This window comes from Phyllobates terribilis, unplaced genomic scaffold (genome assembly GCF_046119375.1).
Source record: "Phyllobates terribilis strain yellow unplaced genomic scaffold, ASM4611937v1 Scaffold_9__5_contigs__length_417890890, whole genome shotgun sequence".
Classification (NCBI taxonomy): domain Eukaryota; kingdom Metazoa; phylum Chordata; class Amphibia; order Anura; family Dendrobatidae; genus Phyllobates; species Phyllobates terribilis.
The window spans coordinates 387,998,909-388,013,760 of record NW_027362769.1 but is presented as its reverse complement, the minus strand read 5'-3'; the positions used below and the strand labels follow the sequence as shown (position 1 = coordinate 388,013,760).

At 48.8% G+C, this 14,852-nt stretch overlaps 1 protein-coding gene across 3 annotated transcripts in view; it reads left to right on the top strand.

The window, feature by feature from the left end:
* Window positions 1-3,121: 3,121 nt before the first annotated feature.
* LOC141162493 (uncharacterized) overlaps window positions 3,122-14,852 on the top strand; it is a 33,984-nt gene continuing 22,253 nt past the window's right edge. The window contains exons 1-2 of one of the 3 annotated variants that reach the window (XM_073648661.1): window positions 3,122-4,301; window positions 13,112-13,441. In XM_073648661.1, coding sequence (XP_073504762.1) covers window positions 4,283-4,301; window positions 13,112-13,441 — 349 coding nt within the window. In that variant the 5' untranslated portion in view covers window positions 3,122-4,282. Of the gene's footprint in view, window positions 4,307-13,111; window positions 13,442-14,852 lie in introns of all 3 variants that reach the window. The other 2 variants (XM_073648662.1, XM_073648663.1) reach the window with 2 other exon arrangements.

Sequence of the window (14,852 nt, the reverse complement as noted above, 5' to 3'; positions counted from 1 at the left end):
TCAGGACAGCGTGACTGGATGATGGTGGTGATTGTGCAGGGCGTTCTAGTGCTGTGAATGCTGGTGCCGCAAGGAACACAGAGACAAGATAGTGCAGTCCCAGGGTCTTTACTCACTGTTGTTGTAGTTCAGATTACAGGTACCAAGCAATCTTCCCCCGTCGTGCTGTGCGGACTCAGTGAGGGGTTCAGTCCACCCTCAGGTATTTCCAGAGCACTTATCAGGACCCCGTTCTGTGTACCTTCCTCTGGCCTCTTCCTGCACCTCACACCCAGCGCCACTTCTATCCGGTACCCTCGGGCCTTGGCGGGCGACGTATGTTCCGTCCCCTGGGCCCTATGTGGCTACCTTCTTAGTGGGACTGGTGTGGACTTGTGGCTACAGCACTTGAAACACTGCAGCCTCCGGTTCCTAGTTAAGCATTTGCTGTTTCTCTACTAGATGAGGGACCCGGTTCCCCTTATCTGGCCTGACCCCTCTACCTCCTGGTAGCAACGGGCGTACGGGTGGCCTTCTGCACGGCCCGTACCCCTAGGGTCCCTTCACTCGTCATTCATGGAGCTGTCCTGCTCCCTCTCCTCTCTCTCAGGCTCAGGCCTCCTGACTTGGTCCGCCTGTGGAGCAGAGCTCATACAGAGCCTCTGCTCCCTGACTTCTCCTCAGTCTGTCTGACTGGAACTCCACCTCTCTCTTTGAACCAAGATGGTTCCTTACTTTTATACCTCCTACACATGTGCTCCACCCCATCCACTACATAGTCCCCCCTCTCTAGGTGGTTCCCCCCACTCCAGCCAGGGACTAGGGACTGTGCTCTCCCGTAGGAGCAATCTCGCCCTGTCCCCCGGAAATGTGGTGTAGTGAATGCAGGTGTTAGGGTCCTGAGCCATACTCCTTCCTTACCTGAGAGTGAGATACCACACCTCTGGGTAAGATGCAATACCTCTGTGGCGACCGAACCCTCAGGGGCGCCACATGTGCATATAGACACTTTAGGTGTAAGTGCAGAACTACCTGTGCATGGACATACTCAGTCCACAGTAAGTGTGTTCATGTGACGGTGTTCATGCATTTGCAGCCGGTAGTTAACTCCAATTGCACATGGGTCAATGATCTGCATGTGCTTTATGGATCTGTTGGAATGCATGTTATTTTAGCTCAAGTCTCTATATGCATTCAATCCAAAAGCTTATTTTGGAATGGAATTGTAATGTTTGTTCTGTGTGAATGGGGGAATAGAGTTAGGTTCTGTAGGGACAGGTCCCCTCACTTTATAAGGTATTTGCCACTTCACCCCTAGCTATTGTGAAGTTCATAAGGGATGGATTGAATGTCTGTTAGAATCAGACGGTGTTTCTTCCCACAGTCAACTTAGGTATTGTGACATCACACCCTACTCGAGATATTCTGACCTGTCTAGTAAACATCTGCGTATCTATCCATGGAAGAAACTCATCAACGATCTTCAATCAAGAATGAAAGTCGTGCCTGAGGGATGTTGTGCCTCTACTGAAAGACCACGATTGACCATACTCCAAAAAGAAGGAGGTGCTCAAAGAAACCACGTGGTGACACCCAGCAGTCTCATCATGCCAGACCTACTCATAAACCTGCAGAAGCAAGCTGCGGGAGAGGAATAGAAAGACTGGCAAGGTGAGGGGTGTAGACAGGATAGAGACGTGGGCCACCCTATAGACTGAGGGTAAAGCCATTCCAGAGTCTGACCAGCAAGACAACTTAGGGATAGGCAGATACCTGAAGACTGGCATCGACAAGACCACAGCAAAAAGACTTTAAGGGTATGTGCACACGATGCAGAAATGAAGCAGAAAATTTCTGCATCATTTCTTCATCTCCCTGGCAGAAAAAACGCATGCAGATTGTGCATGCGTTTTTCCTGCAGAATACATGCGGATCCACATGCAGATTCACATGCGTTTCCGCATGCAGATTGACAAGCGCTTTCCAGGCGATTTTAGCATCACTTGGAAAGTGCTTGACAACTAGGTCACACTATATAAATCCATGCAACCAGCAAACAGCAAACAGCATGGATTTATACAGTGTGACCCGAGAGAGTGTATATACTTACCTCCGATGGCCCGCGCTGTCCTGCTCACTCCGTTCTCCCGGCTGCCGGCAACTTTGAATTGAAAGACCTGCCGACGTCAGCGTCACGTGACCCGTCATATGACTCTGACGTCAGCGAAGGTCCTTCATTCAACTTTTAAGTGCCCGGGAAGCCAGCAGGAGCGCTGCGCGGGCCGTCAGAAGGTGAGAATATATGTATTTTTTATTTTATTCTTTTTTTTTTAATGGTACCTGGGTCTGGATGAGAGTCCTCTCATCCACACCCGGGTACCATCCGCACATTAGACCGCATGAAAAGCGCATCAACATATACAGTGATGCGGATTCCATGCGGTCTAATGCAAGTCAATGGCGGCAAAAGAGCAGCATTTCCGCAAAATTAATTGACATGCTGCGTTTACGCTGCGGAAAAATCCGCATCATGGGCACAGCACATGCGGATTTCAATTGGGGAACATTGCTGCCCTTCTACCATGCGTTTTTCATGCATTTCTGTGGCGTTTACGCAACTGCAAAAACGCCGCGGAAACGCATGAAAAACGCATCGTGTGAACTCAGCCTAACAACAAAAAGACTTTGATTAAAGATCCAAGAAAGAAGCAGAGTGTATTCTGTGGAGGGATATGTTGTATTACGGTGAAAGGCAGGGAAGAGCTGATGGCCGTAATGGGTGATGTCTAGGTACCTAAGTGCAGTATTATACTTCATTCCATCCTGAACTGTCACAACTTATAAATGGGGCTTGAGTAGGCAAATAAATCTTAGTACAACACTTCCCGCAAATTTCATTGTCGTGTTCTCGACAACAGGGGGATTGTAAAGGGAAGTGTCCTAGGTTGTACATGTATATATGTATCTGCATGCTAGCCATGCTTGCAGATAAGTATATGTGACGCCCTGCAGCTGCAGGCTGTCACAGAACTCCCAGGTGTTGCACAGATGGATTCTCCCCAGTGGCCTCACTATATGCAGACATCTCCACCCAAGTCGACTAGATGGAGCCCTGACAAGTATGCAGATACTGGGGGGTGGAGTTTTAGCCATGGAGCTCTCAGTGCAGTGAATTGAGTTCAGTTGTGCAGAGACCCAGAGAGAGAGAGCAGGCTGCAGACTGTGTGGCTGAAGGCCAGGCTAGGCCCCAGGCTGCGGGCTAGCCTGGCCAGTGAGGGCCTAGAGTGGGCCAGAAGGATGAAGAGAGGAGTAGAGCCATCTGGGACAGAGGGACCATAGAAGGTTCGTCCCTGCCGCAACCCAGGCACCGGGCCCGTGCCTATTGGGATCTTTATGACCAGTAGGGAATCCGGCATACCGAGGAGGATTTTATATCCCTCGGTCCACCCGTGAATACAGCACATTCAGAGGACTAGGTACCACGAAGGCTCCAGCGTCCAGGAATAGTGGTAATCAGTGGAAAGCCCTCGCCGCCAAGCAAAACGGGTGAGAGAAGCATCAAGGAAGCTAGACCCTGTTCCAGGCAGGTCAGAAGCTCCAGGGAGAGAGACAGGAAGGTTCAGATAAGGAGGCCTTACACCCGCTCACTGGGGAGCAAGTCCAGAATTGCGCACCACCTACAAGTACCCCGGACCGTACCTGACTACCATCATCAGTAAAGGTACTGAAGTGAACTCCCGTGTGCGTGTCTGTTCTTCCTCTGACCCGGCTGGGACCCCTCTCTCCTGCATCCCTTCACACCATTCCTGCCCCGGGGGCCTGCTCCACCTGTGGGGAGCAGAAACACCTCAGCTGCCATCCCAACACCCCCGGAGGTGTGAAGCAGCGCTGGTAATCATTACCAGGTATCACAGGTGGCGTCACGAACTGTTTATTTATTTTAACAAACATTTAACAAATCCCCTTTTTTGACTGACCGCCCTGGGTCACGGACCGGGCCAGCCACTGTGACATATCCCCCACCAGCATCCATAGGCCCGGCTGCCGAGTACCCCACAGCCCAGGGTGCGCGTCATATACATGTATATATTGGCCCCCATCTCCTTATGTGTTTCAGTCTGTTTGTTGCTGTTGGGGGGAGGATCAACAGAATGTCCAGCTATGTACTAAAACAGGTTTTGCGAGTATGGTTGGACATGAACAAAGACCTTAGCCAGTGGGCGGGGAATAATACATAATTTCCTGTGCTGGACTTAAAACCCCAGAGCACTCATGTGCTAGCCCCTTTTTGACTCTTGAAGAGATGGACATAACAACACATGGCTGAGTATCTTTCTTTGCTTGTAACTTCTTTACTTACTAGCCCTACATACCCTGTACTATATAGGGAAAGTTAGTATAGTTGGGTGGGCCGATATTGCATGAGTGATTAAGAAACGTGGGTGGAAAATAGGTAATTGGGAATTGTATATTGTTATTATTATTGTGTACTGTGTTAGTGTGATAAATAGTAGTATATTAACTGTAGACTTTTGTGTAATAAATACCTTTTATTAGTAGACAATTTTGTCTCAGTTGGTATATAGTATAAGGCACAGATAACGTTAGTGGATATTAATTATTAATAGTCAAGTTTGATGTTAATAGTTAATATCGGACCTCAATAGAGGTGTGGGAGAGTTCCCCCATTAATTACTGATATTTGTGGAGGGAAACCCCGTCCTTTAACAGCAATAATGAATTTGCTGTATCTGAAACAGTTAACTCTCTTGCCGTATCCTTTATATCCTCCTCCTCACGTTTTTTGTAAACAGAAAGATCGGCAATCCTGCAGAACAGGAAAAGATCTGCAACCTATGAAGAAATGATTTTGCCCTTTGGACTCAGAAATAAAATTCCCCAGAGAGGAGTGTCTGATACTGGCATTCTAGGAAACGTTCGTGTTCTCTGCACTATTCTGCTAATTTTGGAGTGAAGATAATGCAAAAATATCAGACTCTAATGGACGTCATCAGGATGTTCCTCTTGACTCGCCCCCTGGGCCGTGGGGCACTCGGATCTGGGCAATAGGGGGAACGATGGGAGTAGTAGTGGCAACCCGGTTCCGTGGCTCAGGGTGGTCAGGCCAATGGTAGTCTGCTACGTGCTTTAGATAATGTCCGACTACGCCACCCGTGGATTGCGGTTATTAGGAACCGCCGCTGCAAGGCAGTCCGCTGGGGCTGATGACGTGTGCAGCTGAGATGGTGTGACTCCCCACGGGAAGAGTGCGGCCCCAGGGCAGTGTAGCGGATGGTGGGAGTGATGGTAGCGAGAGTCCCGGTACCGATAGTGCTGGAGGCGCGAAGGAGCACACAGACAACAAGTTACAGTCCAGGGTCTTTACTCACAGTTAGTTTCCAAGTCACTTCAGCTGGCAATGACTGCCCGAGCCGTGCTGCGTCCACCAGGTGCGGGGCTCGGTCAACTCCCAGGCAGTTCAGGAGCATGGCACAGGACCCCCTTTTATCCTTTCTCTGGCCTGCCTCACCAGTGACCCACTTTTGTCCTGCTGCCGCGGACCTGTGCGGTTAAACGTGGGCCCCGTCCTCCGCTGTCCTATATGGTGCCTTCCTAGCAGGTTTGATGTGGTGTCGCACCAATTTACAGTACAGACCAAAAGTTTGGACACACCTTCTCATTTAAAGATTTTTCTGTATTTTCATGACTATGAAAATTGTACATTCACACTCAAGGCATCAAAACTATGAATTAACACATGTGGAATTATATACTTAACAAAAAAGTGTGAAACAACTGAAAATATGTCTTATATTCTAGGTTCTTCAAAGTAGCCACCTTTTGCTTTGATGACTGCTTTGCACACTCTTGGCATTCTCTTGAAGAGCTTCAAGAGGTAGTCACCGGAAATGGTTTTCACTTCACAGGTGTGCCCTATCAGGTTAAATAAGTGGGATTTCTTGCCTTATAAATGCGGTTGGGACCATCAGTTGTGTTGTGCAGAAGTCTGGTGGATACACAGCTGATAGTTCTACTGAATAGACTGTTAGAATTTGTACTATGGCAAGAAAAAAGCAGCTAAGTAAAGAAAAACGAGTGGCCATCATTACTTTAAGAAATGAAGCTCAGTCAGTTCGAAAAATTGGGAAAACTTTGAAAGTGTCCCCAAGTGCAGTTGCAAAAACATGAGGACCGCCCCAGGAAAGGAAGACCAAGAGTCACCTCTGCTTCTGAGGATAAGTTTATCCGAATCATCAGCCTCAGAAATCGCAGGTTAACAGCAGCTCAGATTAGAGACCAGGTCAATGCCACACACAGTTCTAGCAGCAGACACATCTCTACAACAACTGTTAAGAGGAGACTTTGTTCAGCAGGCCTTCATGGTAAAATAGCTGCTAGGAAACCACTGCTAAGGACAGGCAACAAGCAGAAGAGACTTGTTTGGGCTAAAGAACACAAGGAATGGACATTAGATCAGTGGAAATTTGTGCTTTGGTCTGATGAGTCCAAATTTGAGATCTTTGGTTCCAACCACCGTGTCTTTGTGCGACGCAGAAAAGGTAAACGGATGGACTCTACATGCCTGGTTCCCACCGTGAAGCATGGAGGAGGAGGTGTGATGGTGTGGGGGTGCTTTGCTGGTGACACTGTTGGGGATTTATTCAAAATTGAAGGCATGCTGAACCAGCATGGCTACCACAACATCTGGCATTAGGTTCCATCCGGTTTGCGTTTAGTTGGACCATCATTTATTTTTCAACAGGACAATGACCCCAAACACACCTCCAGACTGTGTAAGGGCTCTTTGACCAAGAAGGAGAGTGATGGGGTGCTACGCCAGATGACCTGGCCTCCACAGTCACCAGACCTGAACCCAATCGAGATGGTTTGGGGTGAGCTGGACCGCAGAGTGAAGATAAAAGGGCCAACAAGTGCTAAGCATCTCTGGGAACTCCTTCAAGATTGTTGGAAGACCATTTCCGGTGACTACCTCTTGAAGCTCATCAAGAGAATGCCAAGAGTGTGCAAAGCAGTCATCAAAGCAAAAGGTGGCTACTTTGAAGAACCTAGAATATAAGACATATTTTCAGTTGTTTCACACTTTTTTGTTAAGTATATAATTCCACATGTGTTAATTCATAGTTTTGATGCCTTCAGTGTGAATGTACAATTTTCATAGTTATGAAAATACAGAAAAATCTTTAAATGAGAAGGTGTGTCCAAACTTTTGGTCTGTACTGTATGATCACGACGACCGGTCTTTGGCTGAGGGTTGTTTCTCCTCCACCAACTTGGGATCCGGTACCCTTAATCTGCCTGACCCTGCACCCTGGATTCTCGTGGGTTCTTAGGGTCCCTTCCACCTTCTTGTTCCTGAGCCCTTCTGTTTCTCTGTCTCTCCTTCTTTGCAGTTCCTTTCTGCTCCTGTTCCTTTCTCTTGGAGCTGAGATGAGCTAGAATCTCAGCTCCCCTTCACCTCCTCCTCGGCCTCTTCTCTAGGCCCACTTCTCCTTCTCCTCTCAGGCCCCGGCCTCTTCCCTAGGCCTGCCTCTGGAGCAGCACTCAGCCTGAGCTGCTGCTCCCTGTCAGCTCTCCTCTCCTCACAGACTGAACCTAGATCTAAGATGGTGCCCACCTTTTATACCTCCTTCTAGCCATGAGCCCAGGTGACCAGCAACCAATGGGCTCCTACCTACGCTCAGAAACCGCCCCCTATCTGCCCCTACAGCACTGGGTGTTCCACCCCTCCCTCCCCACTCCAGCAGGGACATGGTCGGTCGTGCCTGCACTTCTGTCTAGTGGGAGCACCGTTGAGCTGTCCCTGGGAAATGGGGTGTGTGTGCTGCATGCAGCTAACTGAGCCCTGGTCCATACTCCATCCTTACCTGGGAGTGGAATATCACACCTCTGGTCTGAGGTGCAATACCCCTGTAGCGACCGAACCCTCGGGGCGCTACATTCCCCCCTGGTAAAGCACAGCACGTCCTCGGGCTGGAAAAGAGCAAAAACAGTTAATTACAGGACATGCAAACTTTTTTTTTTTTTTTTAAACTTTTCACATTTAGAAACGGACGACATTGTTCAACTCCCTTTATGGGACACACTTTTCTTTTCTTGTCACACTATTATAAAACACGTACTAATACTTCTGGAACTCTTTTGTATAAAACATTAAAGAAAACTTTCACATTACTATTTAGCAGCATATAAAATCTAAAACATTTTTAATTAAAGCACATTCTTGTATTCTTGGTTCATGGTCGCGGTGCAACTTGCGACCAGGTGTTCTTTCTTCTTCTAAGTGCAACAGTCCAGCAAATTTGTAGACTAGAGGTTGACGTTGCAATCTTTTTATAAAACCAGTAGGGGGCGCTTTAAGAAGCGCAACTATTTACAAGGGATTGGCCGTTCCCAGTCCTCGGCCGGTGGGGATAGGGGAATGGCTGCTCACAGTCCTCAGCCTGTTAGGGGAAGAGGGACGGCTGCTCTCAGTCCTCAGCCAGATTACTTAGGGGATAGGGGCACACAGGTAACAGTTCGATACTTGTCCCAACGGGGACCACACTTTCAAGACGGGAACAGTCCCACACAGTTCCTTTGCACCCTTACGGGTAACTACTTACAATGCCACTTGACCGTTCACTGGTAACGGTGTCTTTGCGACGCTCCTTCTTCCTCCTCATATGGCTCTTCAGGCCCGTCCGGGCCCTCCTGGTACTCGGCGTCCGAGTAGTGTTGTTCCTCCTCCTCTACTACTCGGCGGACGTGTAGGGCGTACCATCCCTTCACGCCTTGGTGTCGGGTGTAAGACACCACATCGCCTGGGAAGAGATCCCGCCCACGATGGCCTTCCGGTAGGTGACTCTCCACATCTCTCCTTGTCACAAACACGTCGCTGATGGTCTCGGGGTCTCGGATGAAACCGCAGCCATGTTCCATGTGAAATTTCACGACAGTCCCGGTGACTCGGGGACCGCGGGCAGCTCGGGGATCTCGTCGGGCTTTCATCTTCTGCTCCGCACTTTGGGCCTGCAGCTTCTCCTGTTTCATGCGCCGCTCCCGCTGCTCCCTTTCGAACACCTCCAGCTGTTGGCGGCAGTACTCCCGTCGACAGGCGGCGTACGGGGGCGCTAGGCCTTGCGACCGGGCCTGCGGTGGTGGTTGGCTGAGCACGCCCGGGGTCAGAGGGCACGGCGTGGGGCGGGGCTCGCTGGCAGCGTCGACGGCCTGGGGGCTGGTTGATGGCGGTGAGGGCACGGTGTCAACAGTGGGTCCCGGTGCGTGGGGCTCCGCGACGGGGTGCAGGGGCAGGTCGGCGGCCCTAGGATTCGGTGCAGGGGCGTCTCCGTTACCTGCCTCTGCTGTCGCGGCCTCCTCCGCGGCGTCGTCCTCGGCCTCCGCTCGGCCCTCACTGGCTGGTGCGCTGCTTGTGGCTGGCGCCTTCGGCTGCAGGATCACAGCCCGCCGGGCCACTTCTTCTTTCCACCCGGCAATCACGTCCCGCTGCGCCCGGACCATCCTCCGGTCCAGCTCCTCCAGCGCAGCCCGCACATACTCGGGGTCTTCCTTGGGGAGGTGTGCTAGCAGCTCCGTGAAGCTGCATGGGGATTCGGCCTGCAGCAGGCCACGCGCCAGGGCGCTGGAGCTGGTTCCTGTCTCTATCTTCGGGTGCGGCCTGGCCAGACTGATCCAGACCGCGCCCTGCCCCACAGTTTTCTTCTCTTTCCGCCCCCAGAGGGGGTGGTCCCGGGGCATTCTGCTGACAATCACTCTCAGGGGCAGCCCCCCCACGTTGATGGACATCTCCACTGCTGCATTCATAACTGGTGGTGGCGGGCTCCTTCTTTGGCGCCATTCTGGGACCTGGCCCACGATGGGAGGTGGCTTCCTGCTGTCTTTTGGTGCGCCCATAATGGCGTCCGCTCTGCCAGGGCGGGAAAGACGGATGAAGATGGCGGGAAACGGTCCAAGATGGCGTCTGATGGCGGGAATCGGCTCCGGATGGCGGGAAACGACTCCGGACGGCGGGAAACTTCTTTTTAAGGTACATGTGTAATTCTCTTCAGGCACGCAATACCCGTTTGTGGCAGGTTGGTCACGATCCTGCCGACTGCGCCAAAGCTGACTCGCCCCCTGGGCCGTGGGGCACTCGGATCCGGGCAATAGGGGGAACGATGGGAGTAGTAGTGGCAACCCGGTTCCGTGGCTCAGGGTGGTCAGGCCAATGGTAGTCTGCTACGTGCTTTAGATAATGTCCGACTACGCCACCCGTGGATTGCGGTTATTAGGAACCGCCGCTGCAAGGCAGTCCGCTGGGGCTGATGACGTGTGCAGCTGAGATGGTGTGACTCCCCACGGGAAGAGTGCGGCCCCAGGGCAGTGTAGCGGATGGTGGGAGTGATGGTAGCGAGAGTCCCGGTACCGATAGTGCTGGAGGCGCGAAGGAGCACACAGACAACAAGTTACAGTCCAGGGTCTTTACTCACAGTTAGTTTCCAAGTCACTTCAGCTGGCAATGACTGCCCGAGCCGTGCTGCGTCCACCAGGTGCGGGGCTCGGTCAACTCCCAGGCAGTTCAGGAGCATGGCACAGGACCCCCTTTTATCCTTTCTCTGGCCTGCCTCACCAGTGACCCACTTTTGTCCAGCTGCCGCGGACCTGTGCGGTTAAATGTGGGCCCCGTCCTCCGCTGTCCTATATGGTGCCTTCCTAGCAGGTTTGATGAGGTGTCGCACCAATATATGATCACGACGACCGGTCTTTGGCTGAGGGTTGTTTCTCCTCCACCAACTTGGGATCCGGTACCCTTAATCTGCCTGACCCTGCACCCTGGATTCTCGTGGGTTCTTAGGGTCCCTTCCACCTTCTTGTTCCTGAGCCCTTCTGTTTCTCTGTCTCTCCTTCTTTGCAGTTCCTTTCTGCTCCTGTTCCTTTCTCTTGGAGCTGAGATGAGCTAGAATCTCAGCTCCCCTTCACCTCCTCCTCGGCCTCTTCTCTAGGCCCACTTCTCCTTCTCCTCTCAGGCCCCGGCCTCTTCCCTAGGCCTGCCTCTGGAGCAGCACTCAGCCTGAGCTGCTGCTCCCTGTCAGCTCTCCTCTCCTCACAGACTGAACCTAGATCTAAGATGGTGCCCACCTTTTATACCTCCTTCTAGCCATGAGCCCAGGTGACCAGCAACCAATGGGCTCCTACCTACGCTCAGAAACCGCCCCCTATCTGCCCCTACAGCACTGGGTGTTCCACCCCTCCCTCCCCACGCCAGCAGGGACATGGTCGGTCGTGCCTGCACTTCTGTCTAGTGGGAGCACCGTTGAGCTGTCCCTGGGAAATGGGGTGTGTGTGCTGCATGCAGCTAACTGAGCCCTGGTCCATACTCCATCCTTACCTGGGAGTGGAATATCACACCTCTGGTCTGAGGTGCAATACCCCTGTAGCGACCGAACCCTCGGGGCGCTACATTCTTCTTGGCTCTGGGTCCCTCAGGTCAGTGCGATATTACAGGGGTCGTCCACCGAGTAAGAGAATACGCTGGTGTCATGGAGAACGGGCAAAACTGGTGATGTAGTTATTAATCATTAGTCCGAGGGTCCAATTTGATAAATGTTTAGAAGGGGGAGCAGCGGAAAAAGTATTTTGTTATGACATTTACTTAAAGTGTAATGGATATCGTAGGGTGTGAATGGTGTCTCTGCCGTGTGCTCTCCATAAGTAAAAGAATTTGCCGGAAATCACCTTCATACTCTGGTTTATGGCAGATTCTGAGCCGGGACACAAACGTGGATTTTCTACGTGTAAATCCTCTGAATTTTACAAAAATATTAAAATTTGAGAGTCCTCAGTGGTTGATACTTTTTAATGGCTAACTGAAAAGATAATAACGAATTGCAAGCTTTCGAGACTACTCAGGTCTCTTCATCAGGCATAGAAGACCTGATTAGCCTCGAAAGCTTGCAATTTGTTACTATCTTTTCAGTTAGCCATTAAAAGGTATCAACCACTGAGGACTCTCAAATTTTAATATTTTTCTATCAACTGGCTAACGCAGTACAAAGATATATATTTTTCCTGTATCAGAATTTTACAGTACCTCATGCTGAGGTTTTTTTTTCTTTTCCTTTTGTGGAATCCAATTGTAAATCGACTTTTGTTAAGTTTTTTTAAATCAGCAGATTTGCTGGAGAAAATCAACTTTTTTTGTTGTGGATTTTACCCATTTGTCTGAGAGGGGACCATAAATCTGCAGGATAAACCGCTTGGCTCAGCACTGTTCTCTTGCTTTTTTTGTTGTTGCGTTTCTGCAACAAAAATGCACATAAAAATGTGTGAAAAATTGTTGACAATATGAGTGAAATTTAGATGCAGCTTAAAATATCCACTAAATTCTTAACTTGTGAACCCAGCCTCATGCGCTCCATATCTAAGTCCTAAAAGACAATCTACAGTCTTGTTTAGTAATTTTTGGAACAAAAAAAGGTTTTATTTTAAATGATTATTTTAGGGTACATAAAAGTCATAGATAAGCTTTAATTTATTTATTTAGTGTGGTTCTTTTTTAGGTTGGTTACTGTGTGATATAAATAAAATATTCACTGTGTTAAACTGGTCGTTATAAATTCAGCAATTCCAAGCATAGATATTTTTTTACTTTTACCTAGTTTTTCACTATAGCGCTTCATTCAGACATTCTTTTTTGCACGAACAAGTAAAAAATAACCGCCTGTTATTAGTGTGCTGGATCCAATTTTCTTCTATTTTTGGTCAATGGGTTCATTATTCTCATCAGCATGGCAACTGTTTTTAACGTGTGAAAAAAAATGAATATGTTCTCACCTACCTATTAAAAAGTAGAAAAACGGATAGCACGTGAATGGTATCCGTGTGTTGTGCTTTTCAAGGACCCACATACTGGAATGGGCGATTTTGGTCAATCAATTTGATTTAAAAAAAAGTCTCTGCTTTCTTTTTCCTTTGCGGTCAATGGATACCCAAAAAAATAGGAATGTGAGCATGCCCATAAACTATAATGGGTACATGTTTTATTTGTAATCTAAGGGGTATTGTTTCTCCTTGTGGAGAGTGACATGCCTGACATGCCAGTGTAAGGAGACTTATAGGCTGCTATTGTCCACAGTGTCAACACTAGAGCTGACTGGACCATCTGTACATGACGCCAGGCTGGGATCTAATGCTCAGGTTCCTTGCTGGTTCACAGTGAACAAACCTCCTGTAGATCTCAATGATCTCACAATATTCTGGCACTTCCTAGATAAGGAAATCCTGAGCTACGATACAAATGTGAGGACAAATTCTTCTAGAAATTCCCTGAACACAGAAGTATTAGCAACCGGGATTGCCAATTTGACTATTTCTAGTATTCAAATACCTGATGGTGGAAGATACAAGTGCTCAGTGATCTACGGCTCAGAGGGGAAGAAGAAAGAGGTCTGGTTGGACATTGGAGGTATGTCCATTAATGTATTTTATTTATTTATACTAATGTTTGCTACAGTTATATTGTTGCTGCAGTTGAAGAAATACAATATCTATCTTTTTCAATCTATACTTAATCTGGAGGAAAGATTTTAGAATTGCTCTCCATCTCTATTTCACCATACGTAGTGCTCAGTATTGGGTGTATACATCTACTGTATATATACAGTACAGACCAAAAGTTTGGACACACCTTCTCATTTAAAGATTTTTCTGTATTTTCATGACTATGAAAATTGTACATTCACACTGAAGGCATCAAAACTATGAATTAACACATGTGGAATTATATACTTAACAAAAAAGTGTGAAACAACTGAAAATATGTCTTATATTCTAGGTTCTTCACAGTAGCCACCTTTTGCTTTGATGACTGCTTTGCACACTCTTGGCATTCTCTTGATGAGCTTCAAGAGGTAGTCACCGGAAATGGTCTTCCAACAATCTTGAAGGAGTTCCCAGAGATGCTTAGTACTTGTTGGCCCTTTTGCCTTCACTCTGCGGTCCAGCTCACCCCAAACCATCTCGATTGGGTTCAGGTCTGGTGACTGTGGAGGCCAGCTCATCTGGCGTAGCCCCCCATCACTCTCCTTCTTGGTCAAATAGCCCTTACATTGCCTGGAAGTATGTTTGGGGTCATTGTCCTGTTGAAAAATAAATGATGGTCCACCTAAACGCAAACCAGATGGAATAGCATGCCGCTGCAAGATGCTGTGGTAACCATGCTGGTTCAGTATGCCTTTAATTTTAAATAAATCCCCAACAGTGTCACCAGAAAAGCCCCCCCCACACCATCACACCTCCTCCTCCATGCTTCACGGTGGGAACCAGGCATATAGAGTCCATCTGTTCACCTTTTCTGCGTGGCACAAAGACACGGTGGTTGGAACCAAAGATCTCAAATTTGGACTCATCAGACCAAAGCACAGGTTTCCACTGGTCTAATGTCCATTCCTTGTGTTCTTTAGCCCAAACAAGTCTCTTCTGCTTGTTGCCTGTCCTTAGCAGTGGTTTCCTAGCAGCTATTTTACCATGAAGGCCTGCTGCACAAAGTCTCCTCTTAACAGTTGTTGAAGAGATGTGTCTGCTGCTAGAACTCTGTGTGGCATTGACCTGGTCTCTAATCTGAGCTGCTGTTAACCTGTGATTTCTGAGGCTGGTGACTAGGATAAACTTATCCTCAGAAGCAGAGGTGACTCTTGGTCTTCCTTTCCTGGGGCGGTCCTCATGTGAGCCTGTTTCTTTGTAGCGCTTGATGGTTTTTGCAACTGCACTTGGGGACACTTTCAAAGTTTGGCCAATTTTTCGGACTGGCCGACCTTCATTTCTTAAAGTAATGATGGCCACTCGTTTTTCTTTACTTAGCTGCTTTTTTCTTGCCA